The sequence below is a fragment of the Notolepis coatsorum genome (assembly GCF_963971535.1).
Source record: "Notolepis coatsorum genome assembly, chromosome: 1".
In the NCBI taxonomy this organism is placed as follows: domain Eukaryota; kingdom Metazoa; phylum Chordata; class Actinopteri; order Aulopiformes; family Paralepididae; genus Notolepis; species Notolepis coatsorum.
In genome coordinates this window covers 186,820,683-186,842,787 of record NC_140165.1, presented here as the reverse complement: position 1 = coordinate 186,842,787, position 22,105 = coordinate 186,820,683, and the positions used below count along the sequence as shown (strand labels likewise).

The following is a 22,105-nucleotide window of genomic DNA, read 5'->3' as shown; positions in this document are numbered from 1 at the left end:
CCATAATTGCGAAACGTGTTTAGTCCCTTGTTTGAGCCAAATCTGGGTTTAACATGATTTGTGGAGCTCCCTCTGGTGTTGTGGTCATGGTATTCACTGACCTTTGGGAAGTATTTTGACATGTACATGGGTTCCTTAGTCGTGTAGTGTATCTTGTAGACCAGGCCCATTGCAAGTTGCTGTACTCTGTCGTCTACTCTAAGCCATCCTAGGTTGTCAAAGTGGGCAGGGGTGAGGTGGGTTCTAGGAGTAAGGTCAAGCAGTAGTCTGACCAGTTTGTTTTGTGATGTTTGTAATTTAGTTTTTAGCGCCTTTGAGGTGCTTTGGTACCATGAGGTGTAGTCTGACATCGCTTTGGACCACCCGCGAGGTCCACCCTAGTCCATGGGCCAGACCAGATATCGGTGCCACTCAGGGTGAATAAACTTACATATAATCTTTTCAAATATCTATGTCTGTAGATGATATTTTTGTATGATAGCCCTTCCAGAGTGGTAGCTTTATCATAATTATCAAGTCATGAAGTATACCCACCCCCTCAGGAAATCGCATTTCAGATGCTGGTGCATATCCTGCTTTAGACTCATGTAGAGGACATCTGTCAATGTTTCACAATATTGTGTTTGGTATCATCTTAAAGGGGACTGTGTAATCTTTCATTCAAGCTAAGATGTGAATCTTTCTGACCAATATAGAGGTCACTGGAGCTCTTTGAACAGTCAACAACACACACTTTTACACGATTTTCGCCTAAATGATGTACTATCTTTTTTCTTTTTTTTTTTAAACTTTGGCCATTTCCCTGGCTCTTTTATACGTTTATCGCATTTATACTTGGTCAAGTTCGACCGACAGAAGCAGGCTGAAAGGGTTCAGATGGGGGGGAAGACACTCTGGGAAAGGCACGGCTGCAGTCCGGGATTCGAACTCGCTCAGCCCCAGATCCGTGACTAGCACGGTTGTCCACGGCGCTGAAATAGCACTCGCGGTACGTGGTGAGCTACTGGAGCTCCCCCGATATACTATCTTTTAGCCTTGTGTCATCTAGGAGCAACAGGGACACAAAATACTAAATCTACAACACTCTCAGGACCATAATGATTCAGGAAATGTATAATATGCCTATACTATTTCATTGTTACAGGTCATTGTGAGCCTTAAATTAGATGGGCATTATTAACTGGGTCAGATAACTAGGATAATGTCACAAAGTGGTCTGTCTTTATCATACATATACAGGACATAAAGGACACCACAATGAGATAAGGAACCACTTAGAGTTTTATGAACAACCTATTAAACAGAACAACATTATAAACAAAATGTACATTGAATCACTCAAACTGCTCGTCTCTCTCATCCTCTGACTCCTCGAGTTCGAAGTCAGGTTCTGGATCATCCTGCAGTTTTTGGTTGCTGCATGTCTGTAACTTGCACATATCTGTGCATGCCAGTCCATTTGATAAGCATGTGCAGCTTGGCATTTTACATGAACGGACACACTTGCATCTTAGCAATTCCAGGACTACATCTGGTGCAGGTGGGGAGCGCATCCAGTAAATTGCCAGCTTGCCCTCATCGTCTTTCCATCCATGCTCTGTAGGACTTGGGACCACAGGGTTAGACTGCAGACTGCTCTTCCAGATTGCTGCCTGACTGATAGTTGGCTCGTTCAACATGCAGGAAGAGACAGTCTCTACATGGTGGAAGCTGGCTGGACTTGACCTCTCCCCTTTTGGTACAGAAGAGCTGGTAGCGCAGTTGGTTCACCTCTACTGTGCTGCTGTTAGCAGAGTACATGTGACATGTAAACTTCTCAATTATCTGGAACAGCTCCTCACTCACATCCCATGACTGCCCTAGTCCACTGAAGGTTTCTTGGTAGGAAGTATCCTTCTTCACCATCTTCAGGGCATTCAGCTTCCCCCGGCCAGCGAATGCACTGACAGTGTCACAGCCAGTGAAGGCGTGTAAGCCAATTAGGCGGTCACAGAGGCTGTCTCCAACTGAGCTTGCAAGTTTGCTGATCACATATCGTGTGCGGTTCTGGGTCCCACACTTCATGTAGATGGGACAGGTGATGTCCTTCTGGAAGGCAAGACAAAGCACCATGACATCAGTGTCCTCAGCTATGATGATGACTGCTTTTGAGCCCATGTTTGCAGCATCTGATGCATGCAGGAGCAGGCGAGTGTCAGCTTCTTCATGTGTTGATTGCAGTTATGCTACTTCTTCACACCCACCATCTGTCAACCTGTAGCAGGTTTCCTCACAGGTTGTGTACAACACTTTGCCATGCAGCCTCTTTCTGTATTGTGGGAGGTTCCACTCTTCCACCAGAAACTTGATGAGACTGGTCTTGTTGGAAGGACTGCACAGGAAAGTTCTCCACTGCTGTACGTGGTGTCCTCCTGCCAGGTTCTTGTATTGGACCGTAGTGTCTGCACCCCGGTTTTGTCGTTCAGCATCTTTGATTGAAGTCTGGCGGTAAACATCAAACACAACATCAATCCTCTGACTCTGTGCCCCCTCGTGGAGGACCTGGGTGAAGAGTGACTCTGCCACCTGTCCAAAGGTTTTGTTGTTGCCATTCATTTTCTGGACCAGGCTCATCCCATCAATGATGGAAGTGGATGGTGTTGGGATCTGTTCAGCAGGAGACACATTCTGTTCCAGCTCTCTGGCAAGTGTAATCCCATTGACTCTGTGAGATGTTCCCTCTCCACTGATAGTTTCTTCAAGATGATCAATATTGTCCCAGGCTAAAGTTGTGAATACACCAGGATGGATATTACTTGGTAAGGCAATGCCACTTCCTGATCCTGAGAGTTTCTGCAGACACAAGGCAGTGTCGATTTCCTCCATCTGTGAGTAGGACACGCTGTGACCAAGTCGGTTGAGGATGTTTATCAGCTCTACATTCCCTGTCAATGACTTGACACTGAATGGCAAAACGATGTACCATGTCATGGCCAAATGACTGTATGAGCCGCAAAACTCTCTGGGATGCATGATCAGGATCATTAGTGCCAGAGAGTAGATAGCACAGGAAGACTCTAAGGGATTCTGGAATGACAGGACATTCTGCTTCTGGTTTGATGTCAGGTGGCCAGGCTTGAGGAACATCTTGATTATTGATGTCCTCTCTCAGCTTGATGGCTGTGTTGGCTATGACATCTTGGGCACTAGCACTTTTCAAGGTCTGAAGCTCCCTTTTAAGAGACTGGTTTTCTTTGGCAAGTTCATTCATGGACAGGTTATCTGGATAGAGGAGGGGTTTTCCCTTTGCATCAAAGATGATGTGCAAGGCTTCAGCAAATTCACTCTCCAGTTTTCATCTCATGTGCTTTGTGGTTGATTCATTGACTTGGGAGATTCCGTGGGACTTCATTGAAGACACCAGTTTAGAAGTGAGACTAGTAATTGTCATCACACGTGGATTGCCAAACATCTCTGTCCTGATGAAGAGGAACAGCTCATTCTACGACTGTTTCACAGCAGCTGATGATGCCCAGCAGCTTCATACTGGGCATCATCAGCAGTATCACCACCATCTTCGGAGACCTCTTTAGTGTATATTTTATAGCATGACGTGTGGTAGTGCCCTTCAGCTGCGACAAGGTCTCTACTCACTATGGCAAGGATTCTGCTGTCCATTTTCTTTTGGGCTGCACTCCTGATTTTTGCATCTGCACGCAATTGGACACATTGTATCAGTGCTTCTCTTGTCTTCTGTCGTTTAAGATATTTGGAAGTCTTCTGGCAAAAGATACACTCTGCGGGATATGTCCTAGACCTAGAGGTACTTGAGGCACGTCGAGCAGTTATTTTCGATTCTTTCTCTTCAGCAAAGCTACTGGGTATTGACCTTTTTTCCCTCAAGGATATGGTCAAGATCTTTCTTCATGGTGAAGATACTGCGACAATTTCTGTGGTAGTAGACTGCTGGAATCTGTCCTTCAGGAATGTCCTTTGCCAGTTCCAAAACTGGTGCATGTTTTCGTATCTGAGCTGCCCTGATCAGTGTTTTCCAGGAGTCAGGATTGTTTGGAGAAACCAGCTTATCTTGATCATCAGAAAAATGGATGCACTCTGTGGTTGCTTTGGTGGTGGGTTGCTACTTGCTTTTTCACCGGTGGCCATAGTCAGGCAGTTTTAACTGCAATATACAAGATCAGATGTAGCCTTGTGAAATTATGATAAGACACTAAATAAACTGAAATCAATCACAGATCACTTTAAAAGAGAATAATATAAAAACAAATAACAGATTTACAAAAAATAAGCAAAGAAATTGTAAAGGCAACTCTTCTTTTCATACCAATATAAGTTACAGTCAATTCTTTAAAACATAGATCATGTAGGCCTACCTTGAACAACTTACATAAATTATTCCAAAATGAGCTGGCCTCTGTCTTCAGCATTTGCAGTGTCGGATATTGTAAACATATCTGTAAACATGCAACACAAACAATGACCATTGGTGACAAAGACCACACTCTATGCTCTCCACAATCATATTCAACGATAAACCAACTTACTGTATGTTTATCATCAGAGCAATAGATGATGCACTTCACCTGCGGTTGTTTGGTAGTGGGTTTTTACTTGCTTGTTCACCGGTTGCCGGCTGCAACATAAGATCAGATGTAGCCTTGTGAAATGTATATACTAACAAACAATGCTAAATCACAAATTTGTATGTTCTTGGTATCTAGGGACATCTATGGATCTCAGGGAATGTATTCAGTGGCAGAAATAGTGTCTGTTACAAGGCTTGAGTAAATTGTGATGAAACAAAGGATAATATAAATTATGATTTTTCACAATAACACCATGCTAAAAATGCCCAGACATGAAAATATGTATAACATAGACATATGTAAATGTAAAGGCTACTCTTCTGTTCATACAAAAATAGCTAACTCAACTCTTTAAAACATAAATCATGTAGGCCTACATTAACCACACTTACAAAGATGCTTCCACAATATGTTAACGTTAGCCTCAGTCTTCAGCCTTAGCAATGTGGAATGTTATCTGTAAACATGCAACACAAACAATGACCATTGGTGACAAAGACCACACCCTATGCTCTCCAAAATCATATTCATAAACATTTTTGGATATTTTATTTGAGATCATCATTTCAATGTACATTACCTTGTTTGAAGACAGCATCAAGAACACAGGTACTTCCTCTCTCATTCTATTTATGCAGCATTTCAGTAACAGTCAGGCACAGTGCCATCTAGTGGCTATTGGGAAACAGTTTCCACTTGCTCACAGTTTTCTATTTCTACACAGAAATCACCATTTGATACAACATCTGAAGTAATCAAATGGAGATTAAGTCAAGATAAAGACCAGTTTGTGACCTTATCTGACCCAGTTAATAATGCCCTTCTAATTTAAGGCTCACAATGACCCGTAACAATGAAATAGTATAGGCAGCCGCATATTATACATTTCCTGAATCCTTATGGTCCTGAGAGTGTTGTAGATTTTGTATTTTGTGTCTCTGTTGCTCCTAGATGACACAATGCTAAAAGATAGTATATTATTTAGGCGAAAATCGTGTAAAAATGTGTGTTGTTGACTGTTCAAAGAGCTCCAGTGACCTCTATATTGGTGAGAAAGATTCACATCTTAGCTTGAATGAAAGATTACATAGTCCCCTTTAAAATGATACCAAACACAATATTGTGAAACATTGACAGATGTCCTCTACGTGAGTCTAAACAGGATATGCACCAGTATCTGAAATGCAATTTCCTGAGGGGGTAGGTATACTTCATGACTTGATAATTATGATAAAGCTACCACTCTGGAAGGGCTATCATACAAAAATATCATCTACAGACATAGATATTTGAAAAAATTATATGTATGTTTATTCACCGACAAGTGACATTTTGGCCTCTGGCCCATGGACTAGTATAGGGATTTATCATTGGGAAAATGGATTATCGGCTATTGTAACAATTCTGCCACATGGAAATTGAAAAGCTTTCCATTTTGCACAAAATGAGTTCCCTTCTATCACTAACATTATTGTTTAAGCATTTTTGGTTTTAATAAAATTCTGCAATTTTTTTTAATCATTAATTGCGAATATTCATGTTGAGCTATAGATTGTGGATGAATACGAACAGAAAGGTACACCATGCAAATGTTAATGCTTTATTTGTTTTAAAACAAGACTATTTAGAGATGGGCAATAGGGAAATACATTGCGTTGGACAGAGGGTGGAACGCGGAAAAACGGCAATGACGTAACCACTACACCTCCCTACCCTCTACCACTACGCCCACCGGTCTGCCACAACATACATCCACACACACACACTACATACAAAGACATTTCCCTGGTAACAAAGCTGTATGTTTCTATTTTGTCTGAAATGTGACATGAACCCATTCAGCATGTAACCAAGACCCTGCTGCGTGAATGTTTGTGTAGCAGCTAACATTTTAACACCGACATCGTCATGAAACCCTTCAGCATAAACAAGTGTATGTACAGTACAGTATGTGTGTAAAACAGGGTTACCATGAGGGCGAGAAGAGCTGAAGGGTGATTTTATAACACACTACACACACACTACACAAATAGACTACACTACATACATACAGAACACACACTACATAAATGCACACAATACACAAATACACTACAGACTACACAACAACTTTATTAAAACATTAGACACAGTAATACTGACATCTGATTGGATCTAATTATTCCAAAATGGTTGGAGTTATGGAACCATCTTGGATTATAGAAGCTTCTTCTGAGAAAGAATACTTAGTATTGATAGAGAAAGAATTCCACAGACACCTTTCTGTTGTTTGACTTTTATTTTTTAGTTCTTTCTTGATAATTATGACTTGTAACATGTTCATCTTGATTTGGCAATAAATACTTAGAATTTCATGCCAATAAAACCTATATGGTTGAAAGAGAGAGAGAGAGAGAGAGAGAGAGAGAGAGAGAGAGAGAGAGAGAGAGAGAGAGAGAGAGAGAGAGAGAGAGAGAGAGAGAGAGAGAGAGAGAGAGAGAGAGAGAGAGAGAGAGAGAGAGAGAGAGAGAGAGAGAGAGAGAGAGAGAGAGAGAGAGAGAGAGAGAGAGAGAGAGAGGAGAGGAGAGAGAGAGAGAGAGAGAGAGAGAATATATAATATAGGGGAGGGGTGGAGGTGCAGGAGAGAAGGGGAGGAGTTGGGAGACAAAGGAGTGGGTTGGGGGTGATCATAAGCATCAACATATTGTTTATGTACATGACCTCAAAATGGAGGCCAAAATATCACTGCCATTTCTAAACATAATCAAAAGTTGCTCAATTTATTTTCCTCAGTGAAACATATAGGTTCCTATAGAAAGAATCTCAACACCTTTGATACCATCACAATAACAGCTACCAACATCTAGCTTGCTGTCTACACCTTTGATTAAAAAAAAATGTCAAGGACCCACAATTTGAGGAGTTGTTTAATTTAGTACAGAATTCAGTAGACAATTTGTATGTCGCTTTGGATAAAAGCATCAGGTAAATGTAAATCTAAGTTCCATAACTGTCTATACTATACGAGGGGAAATACAGTAACAGGAGAGAATGAAACCTATGATTAGAGTTACTTGCCTTTAAATTCCCAAAGGAACATAGGCCATCGACGAAGCTCCTCCATCCTCCATCATGATTAGAGTAGTCACTCCTATACATTGTGATGCAACATCTAGTGAATAGAGTTATAGTGAAATTCAATTAAACTATTATTAATTTAGCTGGGGACACCCCACTTTGAGAACCACTGGTCGACACAACCCTATTGCCAAGTGGATGTCTGGGGAGCTCAGCTGCATCGTTACATTCGCTATGCAGCAGAGCTCTCGAGAGACAGAACATGTTGGTAAGTTTGACTGTATGTCCGATTACATCCTCCTCACAACAGAATGATAGGATTCAGGTTAAAGATCTGTGCAATGCCCCCTTTAATCACCATAGTATCCCAGAAATGTAATGTTAAAACTACAGCTGTTGAACAACTCCTCCCAGCTACACGTTAAAACTACAACTACTGCTGTACAACTCCTGAAGCCTCCTCTCTCTCAGCTGACAACTATTATAGACATGTCATCCTAATATACAAAATACACTCTATACACAAACACACAAAGACACACTCATATGGGATCAACTGTATACACAAACACACAAGGACACACTCATATAGGATCAGGTGTACTGTATACACAAACACAAAGGAACACTCATATGGGCACACATATTCTGGCACACATCTTCTCCTAGTATTATATTAAATTATTCACTAATATTCCCAAGTGGTGGCAGTAGGTGACTGTGGGTCCGTCCAAGTGTCTGCCTGTCGTTCGAAGTCCCTACGGTCGAGGAATGCTGATGTCACCTTACAGTCTAGGAATGTCATTGGAGTGTTGTGCTGGCATCAGGTGATGGCGGCGGTCTCCCTGTGGAAGATAGAAGTAGAGAAATATGTCAAGAGGAAGACAGTATGAAACAAGGCCACCAGAAACTAATATTATATACAGTATTAAAGGGGACATACCGGAATATTATGGAAAATGTGTTTTGCCTAACAAATTAGCGTTGATTAATCAATTAGCTGCGATTCTTGGAGCCAGGAACACTGATTACCTACAGTAATCTGCCCAGTTTGTAATTAGTTTTTACTCTTGGGTGTGGGGTAACCAAGCAGAGAAGGAAATAATTCATTTAAAATTAGGTGTGTACAGTGTTGTAGTATTCATATGTACAGTGATACAGGTATAAATACTCTATAGTAGCAAGTCATACTGTAGACATTAGCGTGACATCTTATTTAGTAGTGTCAATACGGGTACAAGGCCACACAAACAAAAGCGACATGGGACGAGATAACAGGTGAGTTTAACATGGTGTCAGGAGAGGAGTGCACAGCGACTGAAGTGAAAAATAAATGGGCTCATGTGAAATCAGAGTCCAAAAAAATAATCACAAAACACAGGAAAGAGTCCACTTACTGTAGATTTCTGTATATTTTTACTGTAAATGTTATATTATAATGTATATACATAACATAGGAAATGTAAATCCTGGACCGTATTTTATTCTTAGGCTTATTTTATTCTTTATTCTTAGGCTTATTTTTATTCTTATTCGTGACTTTGGTTTGTCTACCTAAATGTTTACTGTGAGCGATTTGTAGTGCCAAATGAATAAAGTATTTATATTCTATTCTATTCATGCTGGCCACTGGAGGAGGAACAGCGGGCTCAGGGTTGTCCGAGGTGTGTCAGCTGCTCAAAACACATCCAGCGTCTTTTCAGCAGTCCGATGTTTACGCTCGACGGTGGAATGAGTGTGCGTGGCTCTCATTGTAGACCACCTCCTGCGTGCGTGCATGTGCGTGTGCATGTGCGTGTGTGTGTGTGTGTGTGTGTGCGCGCGCTGAGTGCAGATGCCCAGGAGCGCGCAGCTCTGTATGCATCCTCACCAAGCCGCCTGCATCAGGCTGCTGCATCGTTGCTAATAAACTATAGATTTATATGGAATTCATTAAACGTATCCTTTGGGTCTGTTGTAATTTGTGTGGGTTCAACTCGTGAACAGTAAGATGAGCAGTGGAATGTTTCTCCACTGGCTCTTACAATGTGCACACTAAGCAATGTAAGAAATAAATCAAACCAACAATAAATAATAACAATAGAGAACAAGATGGTATATAGAATATTAATACAGTCTATTCCACTATAGAGCTATAGCCAGGGATTAAAGCAAAAAAAAATCTCCTGACTGAACTTTTTTTCAGGCCAAGTCATATTCTTATTTTAACCTCCACTGCGTTTTTTTTTAATAGCGTTAGCGTTTTAAGGGAGCCTACTTGTAGAGCTACTGTCCTGACTGTGACTATAGACCCTACTGTTGTGGTTGTTGTGCCAGGCAGGGAGGCTTGAATGCAAGTCTTGTGGCTAGCTTCTGATTGATGGCGAGCTAGCACCCCTTTCCCATTACTTTGAACCATGATCTAAATGGCTTGTTATCATACAAACAAGGGACTAAACACATTTCGCAATTATGCCACAACAACAATGGACAGTCTCTTCCCCACCGTTTGTATATATATTTTTTTCCACCCACCCACCCCCTCCTAATGTACAGTCTCCTCCTCATCATATGTATATATTTACTGTTAGGATCTCTGGGTAACAGTACTGTATATTTGCATATCGTATATGTGACAAATGTAACAGTACTATATACCTGTAAGTCATGTATGTCCCTATGTCATAAATGTCATGATGTCATGTATGTTGTGTATGTCATAAATGTCACTATGAATTGAAAATTGGGGACCCTGATGATGTAAACAAGACAAACATCTTTCTCTGGTCTGCATCCCCTTAACAATTGTGTGTATTGCTACTGGATTTACCAGATCCAGAGTGAATGAATGAATACTTTATTTAATACACGAGACCCTCTTCTTGGGACCAAGTAAGGTTTCGTCGATAATCCAATGTACAGTTACCCCTCCCCCCACCCAACCACCTCCAATGTACAGTCTCCCCACCCCACCTACCCAACATCCTCCAATGTACAGTTTCTTCGTCAAATGTATATACTCTCTTTTTTAGACTATTTTTGTATCACAAACAATACTGTATTTGTAAATCTGGTATGTCATAAATGTATCTGTAGCAGTACTGTCTATCTGTATGTCGTGTATGTTATGATGAATTGAAAATGGGGGACCCTGATGTAAACAAGATGAAAGTATTTCTCTGGTATGCATCCCCTTAACAATTGTGTGTATTGAGCTGTACTGTATTGTACCCATTCTGCAATCTGTTAATAAAATGTTCAATCAATCAATCAATCAATATTTAACAGATTGCAGAATGGGTACAATACAGTACAGCTGAATACACACAATTGTTAAGGGGATGCACACCAGAGAAAGACTTTCGTCTTGTTTACATCATCAGGGTCCCCCATTTTCAATTCATAGTAACATTTATGACATTATACAACATTGACATCATGACATTTATGGCATAGTAGGGACATACTACAGGTATATAGTAATGTTACATTTGTGACATATATGATATGCAAATATACAGTAATCAATGTTAGCCATAGATCCTAACAGAGATTATATACATTATGATGGGGAGGAGACTGTACATTAGGAGGAGGGGGTGGTAGAAAAAGATACATACGGTGGGGAGAGAATATACGGTGGAGAGGAGACTGTATACAGATACACCTGTGTGATGTTGCTACGGAGTTAAGCTAATAAAGGTGACTCACAACCACAACAGGGGACTCACGTATTTGTACTGTGAAGTAACTGTTAACACGACAATGACAAATGTGTTGTTGCCGTAATTTTTTTTGACATACTTGCGGCACACGGAACAAGTTAACTCACCACTCTACAGCCCGCAGTAGCCTAGCCAGTCTCTTGAAACACCGCTATCTTCAAACTTCCACTCGAAACGTTCTTTTGTTGGGTGGTGCTGCTCATCCTTTTCGTCTGAGAAAACCGCGGTGGTTTTTCTTTTTAGTGGCCGGCTGACGCTATTAGCTCACGTTAGCTAAATCGGTATAGCAGCGAGTGCAAACAGCATGGTGGCTGTGACGTCTGTAAACAAGGAGTTGATGCGCGACGCTGCAAAAAAGACGACTGTCGTAAAACCAAAACACACCGGAGTTTTTAATTATTTTACATGACTATTTTGTTAGCCGCCATGTGGCGGACAGACCTCTCAGACCTCACAAATGTCACTCCAATAGCCCTCCAGCTGCAACCGCGGAGCGAGCAGCGTCCTGTCTCTCGGGTCGCTGAGTGATGACTCTGCTTGGGGCGGCGCGATAGGAAAAAAAAATGCTATTTGGCGCCTCTGTTTGTGTAGTGCTTTTATTTATTTTCATTTACCATGTGAAAAAAATAAATTATAATAATAATAATTCAACATTTTCGTTTTTTTTTTATTTTTTTTTATTGGTCTTTTTCCCCCTCCATTTTCCTCCGATTTTCTCCCCATCCCAATGTTAGTCGTATGCCAATTCCCAGTCCCTTCCTGGTCGCTGCGCACTTACCCCCCACAGTCAGATCATCTGGGAGAGTGGAGGCTACCACGTGCTTCCTCCGACACACGTCCAGCCAATCACCGCTTCTTTTCACCTGGCAGCGCGGATTCTCATTGAGAGGGCGTAGCGTGTGGGAGGACCACACTATCCCCCTCACGTCCAATCCGCGCTTAGCAGGCGCCCCGACCGAACTGTAGGAGTCGCTGTTTACAACGACCCGGACCCACCCCGCCAGCTTCTCCCACCCTCTGATACAGCCAATTGTATCAGTGCAGACGGCCAGCCAAGCTGGTGACAACCCCGGAGCTGTGAGCTGGATTCGAACAGGCAAATCCAGCTCAGCTCCGGGGCTGGTGACGAACGCAATCTCCGCTCGGCCACCTAACCGCACAACATTTTCGTTTTCTAAACAGATATATACTCAGCATTTTTTTGCCAAACCACTGCTGCCTGGGCACAGTGATTTCCTCACCTCAAAAGCCCTGTTGCTTTTTGAAAAACTGGGCTTTTGAGGTTATATCTGCTTAGAAAACTAAAATGTCTAATTATTATTATAAATGTTTTTCTCCACGTGGTAAATACACAGGTCACAACATGTTTACAGGAATGTTTTGGAGTTGTATTTGGAGTGTATTTCGTGACTGTTGGGAACTAGGCTACACTGACACACCTACTTCCAGTGAATGACGCTAAGCTAGGCTAACGGTGCAGCTGTTCCCTAAGCCTAATGCATGCACAGAGAAGAAAAGGGTATGTATCTGCTTGTCTAACTCCAGGGTAGATGGCAAATAAGCCAATTTCCCAAAAAGTTGGCGTGTTCCTTTAAGAACACGGGTGCACACCAGTCTGTCCTATCTGTCTCTCTCTCCTCGTATTTCTCAGTGTATCACAGTAATCTCCTTAGGTACACCCAATATGGCTGCAGTGGTATTTCACTAATGTTGTGTTGTGAATGAGTGTTGTTATATGTGTAGACAGTGTTGTTATGTGTGTAGACAGTGTTGTTATGTGTGTAGACAGCGCATACGTCTCAGAATGATGTATGTTTGTATATTGGCACTCCAAGCAACAGGACATATGAATAGAGGATAAATGCAGTTTTAGTCTGTTAAAGTTCTTACCTGATTTTAGGCTTCACTATCGAACATCTCTAATGAGCTGAAAGATAAACACAGAGAGGTTGAGAAAGAGGGGGGGGGTGATAGAAAGAGAGGGGAGAGACAGACAGACAGAAAGACAGATACATAGTGTGTGTGACTGTGTGTGTGTGTGTGTGTCATAATCTGAACTGTCGCCTCAGGGACCCTCTGAACTATCTGAACATAGACAATCCTCTGCCACCTTCTGGCGGTCTGTTCGCAGTACTGCAGGCGGCAGTCCCCTTGTTCTTCCATATTGTCTGGAGCCTGTTGACTGTAATTTCTATTGTACTCCCTGTGTATTTTCTATTGTACTCCCTGTGTATTTGCTATCGGTCCTGTGTGCTCCCCAGTATGTCCATATGTCCTAGTCTAGCCCTGTTGTTCCCTGTGTGTGTATTCATATTCATATGTTCGTCTAGTCCTGTATTCCCAGTGTTGTATTATTATTCTTGTGTCCTAGCCCCCAGCTGTTTCTTGTTATTCTAATTAGTTCTTGTATATATTCATGCCGCGCCTGTCTACCAGTGTCGCGCCATTGTTTGTTTACCTCATGTACTGTTCCTGCCGTCCGCGGAACAGAGACCTGTTTCCCGTGAAGCTCCCTGTATCCTGTATCCTGTTACTGTGCGCTGAGCACAGCTGCCCAGGAGCGCTCCGTATGCATCCTCACCAAGCCGCCTGCATCAGGCTGCTGCATCGTTGCAATTAAGCTATCTTAAGTTATAAACTTATCCTTTGTGTCTGTTGTAATTTGTGTGGGTTCAACTGGTGAACAGAAAGATGTGCAGTGGAATGTTTCTCCACTGGCTCTTACGATGTACACACTAACCAATGTAATCAATAAATAAAACCAACAATAAATAATTGCGATTGGGTTTAGTTCTTATTTATTTATGTATGTATTCACCGTCATTTGCAGTGTTTGTTTAGTGCTTTTATTTATTTTCGGACATCACTATAAATGTAAAACGTAATTATTACCTGTTCCACACAATGTGAAAATCCGCCTAAAATATATACCTAGGTAAATGGAATATTGCTCCTCTTCTACAAGGGCTATTTGCATATTCTTGTACATCTATGGATCTCAGGGAATGTATTCACAGTGTCAGAAATATTGTGTCTATTACTAGGCTTGCTTAAATTGTGATGAAACAAAGGAGAATATGAATTATGAGTTTTCTTTGCATCTTTGACAGTGAATAACACCATGATATTAATGACCAAACTTAAAAAACTGCCACTGATCTCGTTCAGTACCCTCTTGAGATCACGTGTACAAAAAGTCTAAGGAAATTAATAAAGGGAAGATGATTAAACCAAAGGTTCTGTAGATACAGTACCGAATTCTCCCATCCGGACCAATGCAATTTGAAATATTATAGAATATAGAATATGATGCTTATACATTACCTTATTATAGCCAATTCGCACATTTATATATATATACATATTATCTTTCAAATGCCTGAGTTCAATTTGGATTTAGTATCACCAGGCGTGCATAAGAACAGATAATGAAATCTACTGTAATCTAGTGTACTTTTTAATTTTCCCCACAGTGCAACCGTTTTGAAACTAATTTCTAAATCTAATTGTCATTTCCGTTTCCGTCTTGGAATAGACTTCATAAAATCGAAAACTTAAAACTATCTAATGGCACTTTTAACCTATTGCTAAACTAACGTATTGATGATAATATACATTCTACATACTTTTGTGTTAATACTTGAAAACGTTTGAAAAAAGAAATCGCAATTTATATGAAATATAAAAAAATATATGGATTTATGACCAGTTGTAATTTTTTTGGGTCGGTACCGACCCCGTGGGGTGGAACAGGTTACGTCATATTTATTATTATTATTATAATAATTTAATTCCGAGGATGTCTGTAGAATCGACGTGAACGCAATCACAAATTATTTCTCCCAAATTAAGCCCTTAACACATTCAACGCCGGGGATTAGTCTTATCCTCGTAGCTAGAGCGCCCGCTATCTAGAACCTATTTTCACTGTGCGTCACGTTGTTTGCCAAGCTATATCTATATTCTATCTATACAGTACAGAACAAAGCACTAACGTTCATAATAGTCGGGTTACAGTAGTAGTGTGGCGGTATAAGTAGCGTGCGGCTAACAGCATATCTGAGTCCATAATAGTCGGGTTACAGTAGCAGTGTGACGGTATAGAGTGCGAGCCCAGATACACGCGTGGACCTACAACCAGTCTGCTCTGGCTGCCTGCAACCAGTCTGCCCCGGCTACCTGCGACCAGATCTGCACCAGGCTGCCTGCAGGATACGAGAGTTCGTCCCGGCCAGCAGAGGTCGTCGTCGTCCCGCACACGCTCTCAGCCAGCACTGCCTCTCTGCTCCAGCTCCGCCTGCTAGTGTCCGCGCCGAGAGTGCTCGACGCCATCTTGCCTTCCGGACAACAGTGGCGCGGCGAGGCTGCCATTTTGGATGAGTATAAATGAGCGTCTATGCTCCGGAGCCTTACACCGTACACAGTGTGGTGCAGCCCGCGGGCGAGGTCAGCGTTGCTATTACAGTTCATAAGGGGAACCCCAAACAATATATGCCGGCATTAAGATAGGACTTCTGTTTGGTATTTTGTGGGCCCACTTGTTGATTTCTTTCCTTTTATTTAAGTGTAATAACGTGTATGTTTATTTATAGTAAATTCCCATTCAGTGAACCCTTCTATTCCTTTCCCATGTCCTCCCTTCTTCCCCAATAGTTGGGAGTACTAGAGCAGTATATGTAAACCCTTAGGGAAGGTATTGGTACTGTGTCTAGCCCAGACGTGGGCAGCACTTAGTCTGTTTACAGCGAGAGCACTTGGTGCCTAGGGCGTAATTGCATGAATACCAGACTGTAACTATTGTGTAACGATAACAATGGTGCAATAATAACAAACTGAATGGGAGCACGGTGTGTGTGTCTTTTACTGAGCCTAATCCTAACCCTTTTTGATGCGGGTAACATATATACTATTAATCCCTTCCTATTCAACCTTCCCTTTCCTACTGTAAGGTTCCTAGGGTTTACGAGGGAGGGTACTGCTTGCGGGGGGAACCAAGTTATTTATTTACAATCCAGTCACTAGGTGTGGGAGGGTGCTAGAGGAGTAACTGGGGGGAAGTGAGAGCGTGTTGGGGAGTACTGCTGACCGCCCTGGACGGGAGAGGAAGACCAGAGTACCGGACCAGGTTCGTAAATCCCGGGCCCCATACACTCCCACTGCCAGCCTCCAGTTGACGCTCCGGACCCAAAGACGGAGGTGCAGCTAGCCAGAGTTCTACTGTGTCTTGCTACCCAGTGACTGTGCACACCCGTTCCCACGAAGCAGGGATAATCCACCCTGCTACATATGTATACAATACTATGGTCATTTGACAGTAACTATCTCCTGTCCAAGATCCAAAAAAGAATAAAAATGTTCATGAATACGTTTGCGCGTTATCTCGTGGTGAATATTGTATAGTTTCAGAATGATCCCGGCTAATTCCAGAAAGCTGTGTAATGGGGCGCTATGTGAATTCTACTAAAGTCGTTGGTGTTTTTCGCCTGGACACGCTACTATTCCCAAATCAAATGTATATAATAGGTATTATGTTTCACCATGAATGCATCAAGGGGGGGGGGGGGGGGTCGTTTTTTCTTCTTCTTTGATCGCCAGTACCGGCTTTCATTTTGAACACCACACACGCTGATTGGGCTGATCAGTATTAAATCATTGCAGGATCAAGCTGGAATTGACGTCAGATGTTCCTTACCTTAGATCTGGCTTATTCCAAAAAGAATATTCCAACTGTCTGATTGCGATTTCCAGTATTGATGTCCATCTGGTCCCGGACATAATGTGGCACAACTTATCCATTGAGGGGCATTGGACGCATTTCCAAGTGATCGTGTGAACCACTAGACTTGGCTGAACAGAAATGATGTGCCCGGAGGGTTTTAGATGTAACACACGGTCTGGAGCAGGGTTTCAAGCGTTCTCGATACTAGCAGGTTTTGGCCGGTACTGCACTTTTTGAGTCTCTAGATGGCTTTCACTCATAACATATAGGTCTGTGAGTGTAATAGTGATATTAAGATCGAATAACAGAAAAAACTATCTAAAAACGAGTTAACTCGTTATTGGCGCTCAACGGGTGGCGGCCAATAACGACTAAACTCGTTGTTGGCGCAGAAAGTGTTAAGAACACGGGCGCACACCAGTCTGTCCTACTTACAACTGCCTTTCCAAACTCATAAATGCTGCTCTTAGCTACGAGTGAATCCCCAAAAAGGAACCATTCGAGAACGCCAAAATCGGCCGGAAAAGCTTGTAACTGGAAGATGTTAGTCCATGAGGGTAATGTCTACATCCCATAGCTCTGAAGGACATTAGTAGACTTATTTTTTTATTTCTAGGCGGTGAGAGTGGTTAGGGTAAGGGATTATAATAAACATTCTAGGGGACGAGTTACAGCTTTGCAGCTAGAGGTAAAAAAGTGACGATGTCCATGTAAACCAGAAAAGAGCTCACATTAGATATGATGCTATGATGCTACGTGATATTATGCTCACGTATCTATGGTCTGGGATGCTGTTGAACAAATAGCCAACGCTATGCTATAATACATTACTTCAGCATAACTGAAGTAATGCTGAGACTAGCAGGCTTGTTTAGACCCAAAGCTTGGGTAAGCGTTTCATCACGTGGTGCAGACGCTTCTCAACTACAGCTGTCACACCAGACATGACTGGGATTTCAGGTTTCACAGCTGTCATCATGCATATGACTGTTCCACAAACACACATTAAAGGTAGAAAGATTTACAAGATCCAGTAATAAGATACCAAATTATTACATTTTAAAATATATCTTCAGATTACTCTGGTTCTGGACACCCCTGATGTACACCAAATGAAAATGTAAATTGTAAGCAATCACACACACACACACACACACACACACACGCGCGCGCACACACACACACACACACACACACACACACACACACACACACACACACACACACACACGCACACACGCACACAACTAGGAACAATCTCAGCATCATCACCTCTTCTCCCCTCTCCTCTCAGGAATGTTAACAAAACAGGCTTGTGAGTGTTGTTAGCATTTCTCATTGAAAACAATGGTTATGACTAGTCACAAGCTAATGGTACTAGTGATACTAATTGAATGGGGAATGCTTTGGGAGGAGTAGGAGAGGACATGAAGTATTGAAAGAAGGATCGGTCAGTTGAGTCATCACATCTCTGATCCTCTGCTATAGATAATATTCAGGCACTAGGTGTTGCACTAGAACACCAGTGTGTCATTTATCCAATTAGGTGCATTCCACATGGGGAAATGGGAAGTAGGGAGGGGATACATGCATGTAAAGAACAACATTAATTTTGGACCCGCAATTTTTTTTTAAATGATAAATTAATTTATCAACAATTTTGGGGGGGGGGGGGGGCAATATTTTTATTCTGCACCTAGAAATGATTACTCTACATACAAATATTTATTATTTATAGCACCTTTAATGCTTCCCAGGTGATGATGAACAAATCAAGGTGAATCACGTGACAGAGGTCATCCATCCTATCCGGTGGTAAAACCCCACGCACTTGGTGTTGTCCTCCAACTCTCTCATTGGTCTCCTGCAGGGCAGGTTTAGCCGCTAGCTGTGGACAGTGTGTCTCTGTCTTATCTCTGTTCTGTCCCTCAGCTGTCTCCCATGACCCAGATAATAAGTACAAAATGTCTGTACTATTAAATACTAGCCAACAGGTAAAATGTCCATCTCTGTTACTGAGAAACGAGAGAGTTTGGTTGCTAGGCGTCGCTGTAATGAAACCATGACAACAGCTGCTTCTGAAGACTGAAGACAATTCATGTCTACATCACAAATCCTTCTTAAAAGGAGAACTGCACCTATTTTCAAAATTCATACATGTTATTTGATCTAAGACGGTCCAAAAATATTAGTGAACATGAACAACCCTTTCCCAAATCCATAAACTATGACTGCTAAAACTCAAGTATGTGATGACATCAGGTATAAAGTCTGGAGCTGCTCCATAGACAATGAATTGGGAAAGATGGTGAAGATGACACTGAGAGCCCCAAGGAGAATGTTCTGAGACACTGAGAGCACCCAGGAGAATGTTCTGAGACACTGATAGCCCTTTCACACCGGCAGGGCTCCGTGCCGGTTCCCGAACCTAATCTTGAACCGGCCGGCACGTTCAGACCCAAAATAATTGGTTCGGAACATGAAAAGTCGGTGCTCAGCTGGAACCGAAAATGTTTTGGTTTTTCCTTGCGAACCATGACATCATCAGTAGCCGTGTCATATACTAGGCTGTCAAGACAGGCGAAAACGGCAGAGGTTCGGCATTGCACTCAATCGATCCATTCAACAGGAGGCGATTTGCGACTGATCTCAAATTGAGATTAGATTAAAATGTATTGTTATTGTTATTATACAACACAAGTACAATACAGCATCCAACCAGAGTGGATAAATAAATGCTCCAGAAATAAATATGCGTGGAGAAAGGCTTAGTGAGGCAGCCTCACTGTGCAAGCACACACACACAAACACACACACACATACTGTATACGTGCCAAATGAAGCGTTCCAGCAAAGTAGGCTTCCATTATTCTAATGACTTGTTTAATTGGGTATCATAGTAGTAAGTCCTACTGTAGAACATGACATATTAGCATAAGATCCCATTTATTAATGCCAATACTGAACGACTGCGCAATTGGCTCTTGACAAGTGTAAACTATGGATTAGTCCAGGGGTTCCCAAAGTTTTCAGGCCGCGACCCCTGAAATAACGGTGTCAGAGAACCGCAACCCCCACTATTATAGGAGGTAAAGAAAATGTTTTTTAAAGAAAATAAAATTATTATTATTTTTTTATAAATGGTAAGGTTGAACCATGAACGGAGCCAGAGCTTGAACCAGAGCCCTGCCGGTGTGAAAGGGCTATGAGAGCACCCAGGAGAATGTTCTAAGTATAATGGGTACATCTTCTGTTTCAGAACTGAGAACACAACTATAGAAAAAAAAGAAAAAAAAACATTCTGTGGGTCTAAAAAAATCAGTCTCTCATTCATTGTCAACGGAGCAGCTCCAGACTTTATACCTGATGACATCACAAGTTTGAGTCTTATTTCTCTGGTTTCTGGCTTTGGGAGAGAGTAGCTCATAAATATTGATTGAACTTTCCTAGGCCATGGAAATAACAGATTGGAATTCTTAATCTGGGTGGAGTTCCCCTTTAAGAAGAGATCATCATTTAAATATAATCTATCATTTTATTTTATTTCACCGGATGCTCGATAGTTGGACTGGTTGAGAGGAATGCTCCCCCAGTCAATATGAAAATATAATTGATACATTTATTCTTTAAAATTATTAAACGAATAGACCAATCGGGGACAACTTCACATTGCTTCTTGCTAAGGGTTGGACCACCTGGTCAGCATGGATGCCTCTGATTGGCCAGAAGCTCTGGATCGAGCAGCATGATAGGCCACTTGTCTTAGATCAGCCCCAGTGATTGGTGGATTGAACTCACGGCCAGCTGGTCTTGGCTGAAAGCGGCTACACTGTTCCTCATCTCATTCTCACTGCCCCTCAGCGGTATCAGCGACACGTTACCATGGCGACTGTCCATCACGCGGCTCACGCGGCTCTGCTGCTGAACCCCGTCTGCAGGCCACACATTACCGTTGTACTGGAGAGAGAGACCATGGAGATACATGTAGATAGATACCATGTAGAGACCATGTAGATACATAGCAAACAATATGTAGATACCATATAGATACACGTAGATACCATGTAAACACCATGTAGATACAATGTGGATACCATATAGACACATGTGGATACTATGTAGCTACCATATAGATACATATAGTAACCATGTAGATACCAGAAGATACATGTAGTAACCATGTAGATATCCTGTAAACACCATGTAGATACCAGAAGATACATGTAGTAGCCATGTAGATATCATGTAAACACCATGTAGATACCAGAAGATACATGTAGTAACCATGTAGATATCATGTAAACACCATGTAGATACCAGAAAATGCATGTAGTAACCATGTAAACACCATGTAGATACCAGAAGATACATGTAGTAACCATGTAGATATAATGTAAACACTAGGGCTGACCTTCGAAGCTTTTTTTTGGCCATCGAAGCTTCGGGGCCGAGATTCGATTTGAATTTGAGATAAAAAAAATTTAATAAAATGTTTTTAATTATAATTTTTTGTATTTGTTTATCTTATGTTGTGGGACTTATACAGCACTTTGCTCAATTTTTTTTTAATTTTTTTAAATGTGCTCTATAAATAAAGTGGATTGGATTGGATTAATTAATTTAATTAATAATGAGCTGCTCTCCGTTACACAGCCAACAACATTACATTACATAATTATGTTGCAACCTTCGTCTATGGGGCCTTATGCCCCAACCGGGACGAAGAGGATAAGTAAGTAAGTAAGTAAGTAAGTAAGTAAGTTCGTCTATAAAGCAAACATTTATATAAATATATATATGTAGTTAATAGAGACAAAGGCAGAATTCGACTTAATTTTGTTATTAAGACATGTTTTTATATGGGTCGGGACGCTATAAAAAATACAATAGAAAATGTTCAGTGCTGTAAAGTTTAAACCTTTTTAAATCTTAGACAAACAAAACACTTTGCTTTTATGAAATATTGTAAGCCATCATTTGAGGCTTTATAAAAGCAGCACAATGAACACAAATCTGTCCGTGCCGAGTCCGACCTCATCTTA

The 22,105-nt window shown here is 41.6% G+C and overlaps 1 protein-coding gene across 1 annotated transcript in view; it reads right to left on the bottom strand.

Moving 5' to 3' along the window:
- Positions 1 to 6,899: 6,899 nt before the first annotated feature.
- Positions 6,900 to 22,105, bottom strand: part of arap1 (ArfGAP with RhoGAP domain, ankyrin repeat and PH domain 1) — a 283,086-nt gene continuing 267,880 nt past the window's right edge. The window contains 2 exon segments of the mRNA XM_084308436.1: positions 6,900 to 8,485; positions 20,862 to 21,020. Of these exon segments, the coding sequence (XP_084164562.1) occupies positions 8,426 to 8,485; positions 20,862 to 21,020 (219 nt within the window). The 3' untranslated portion in view covers positions 6,900 to 8,425.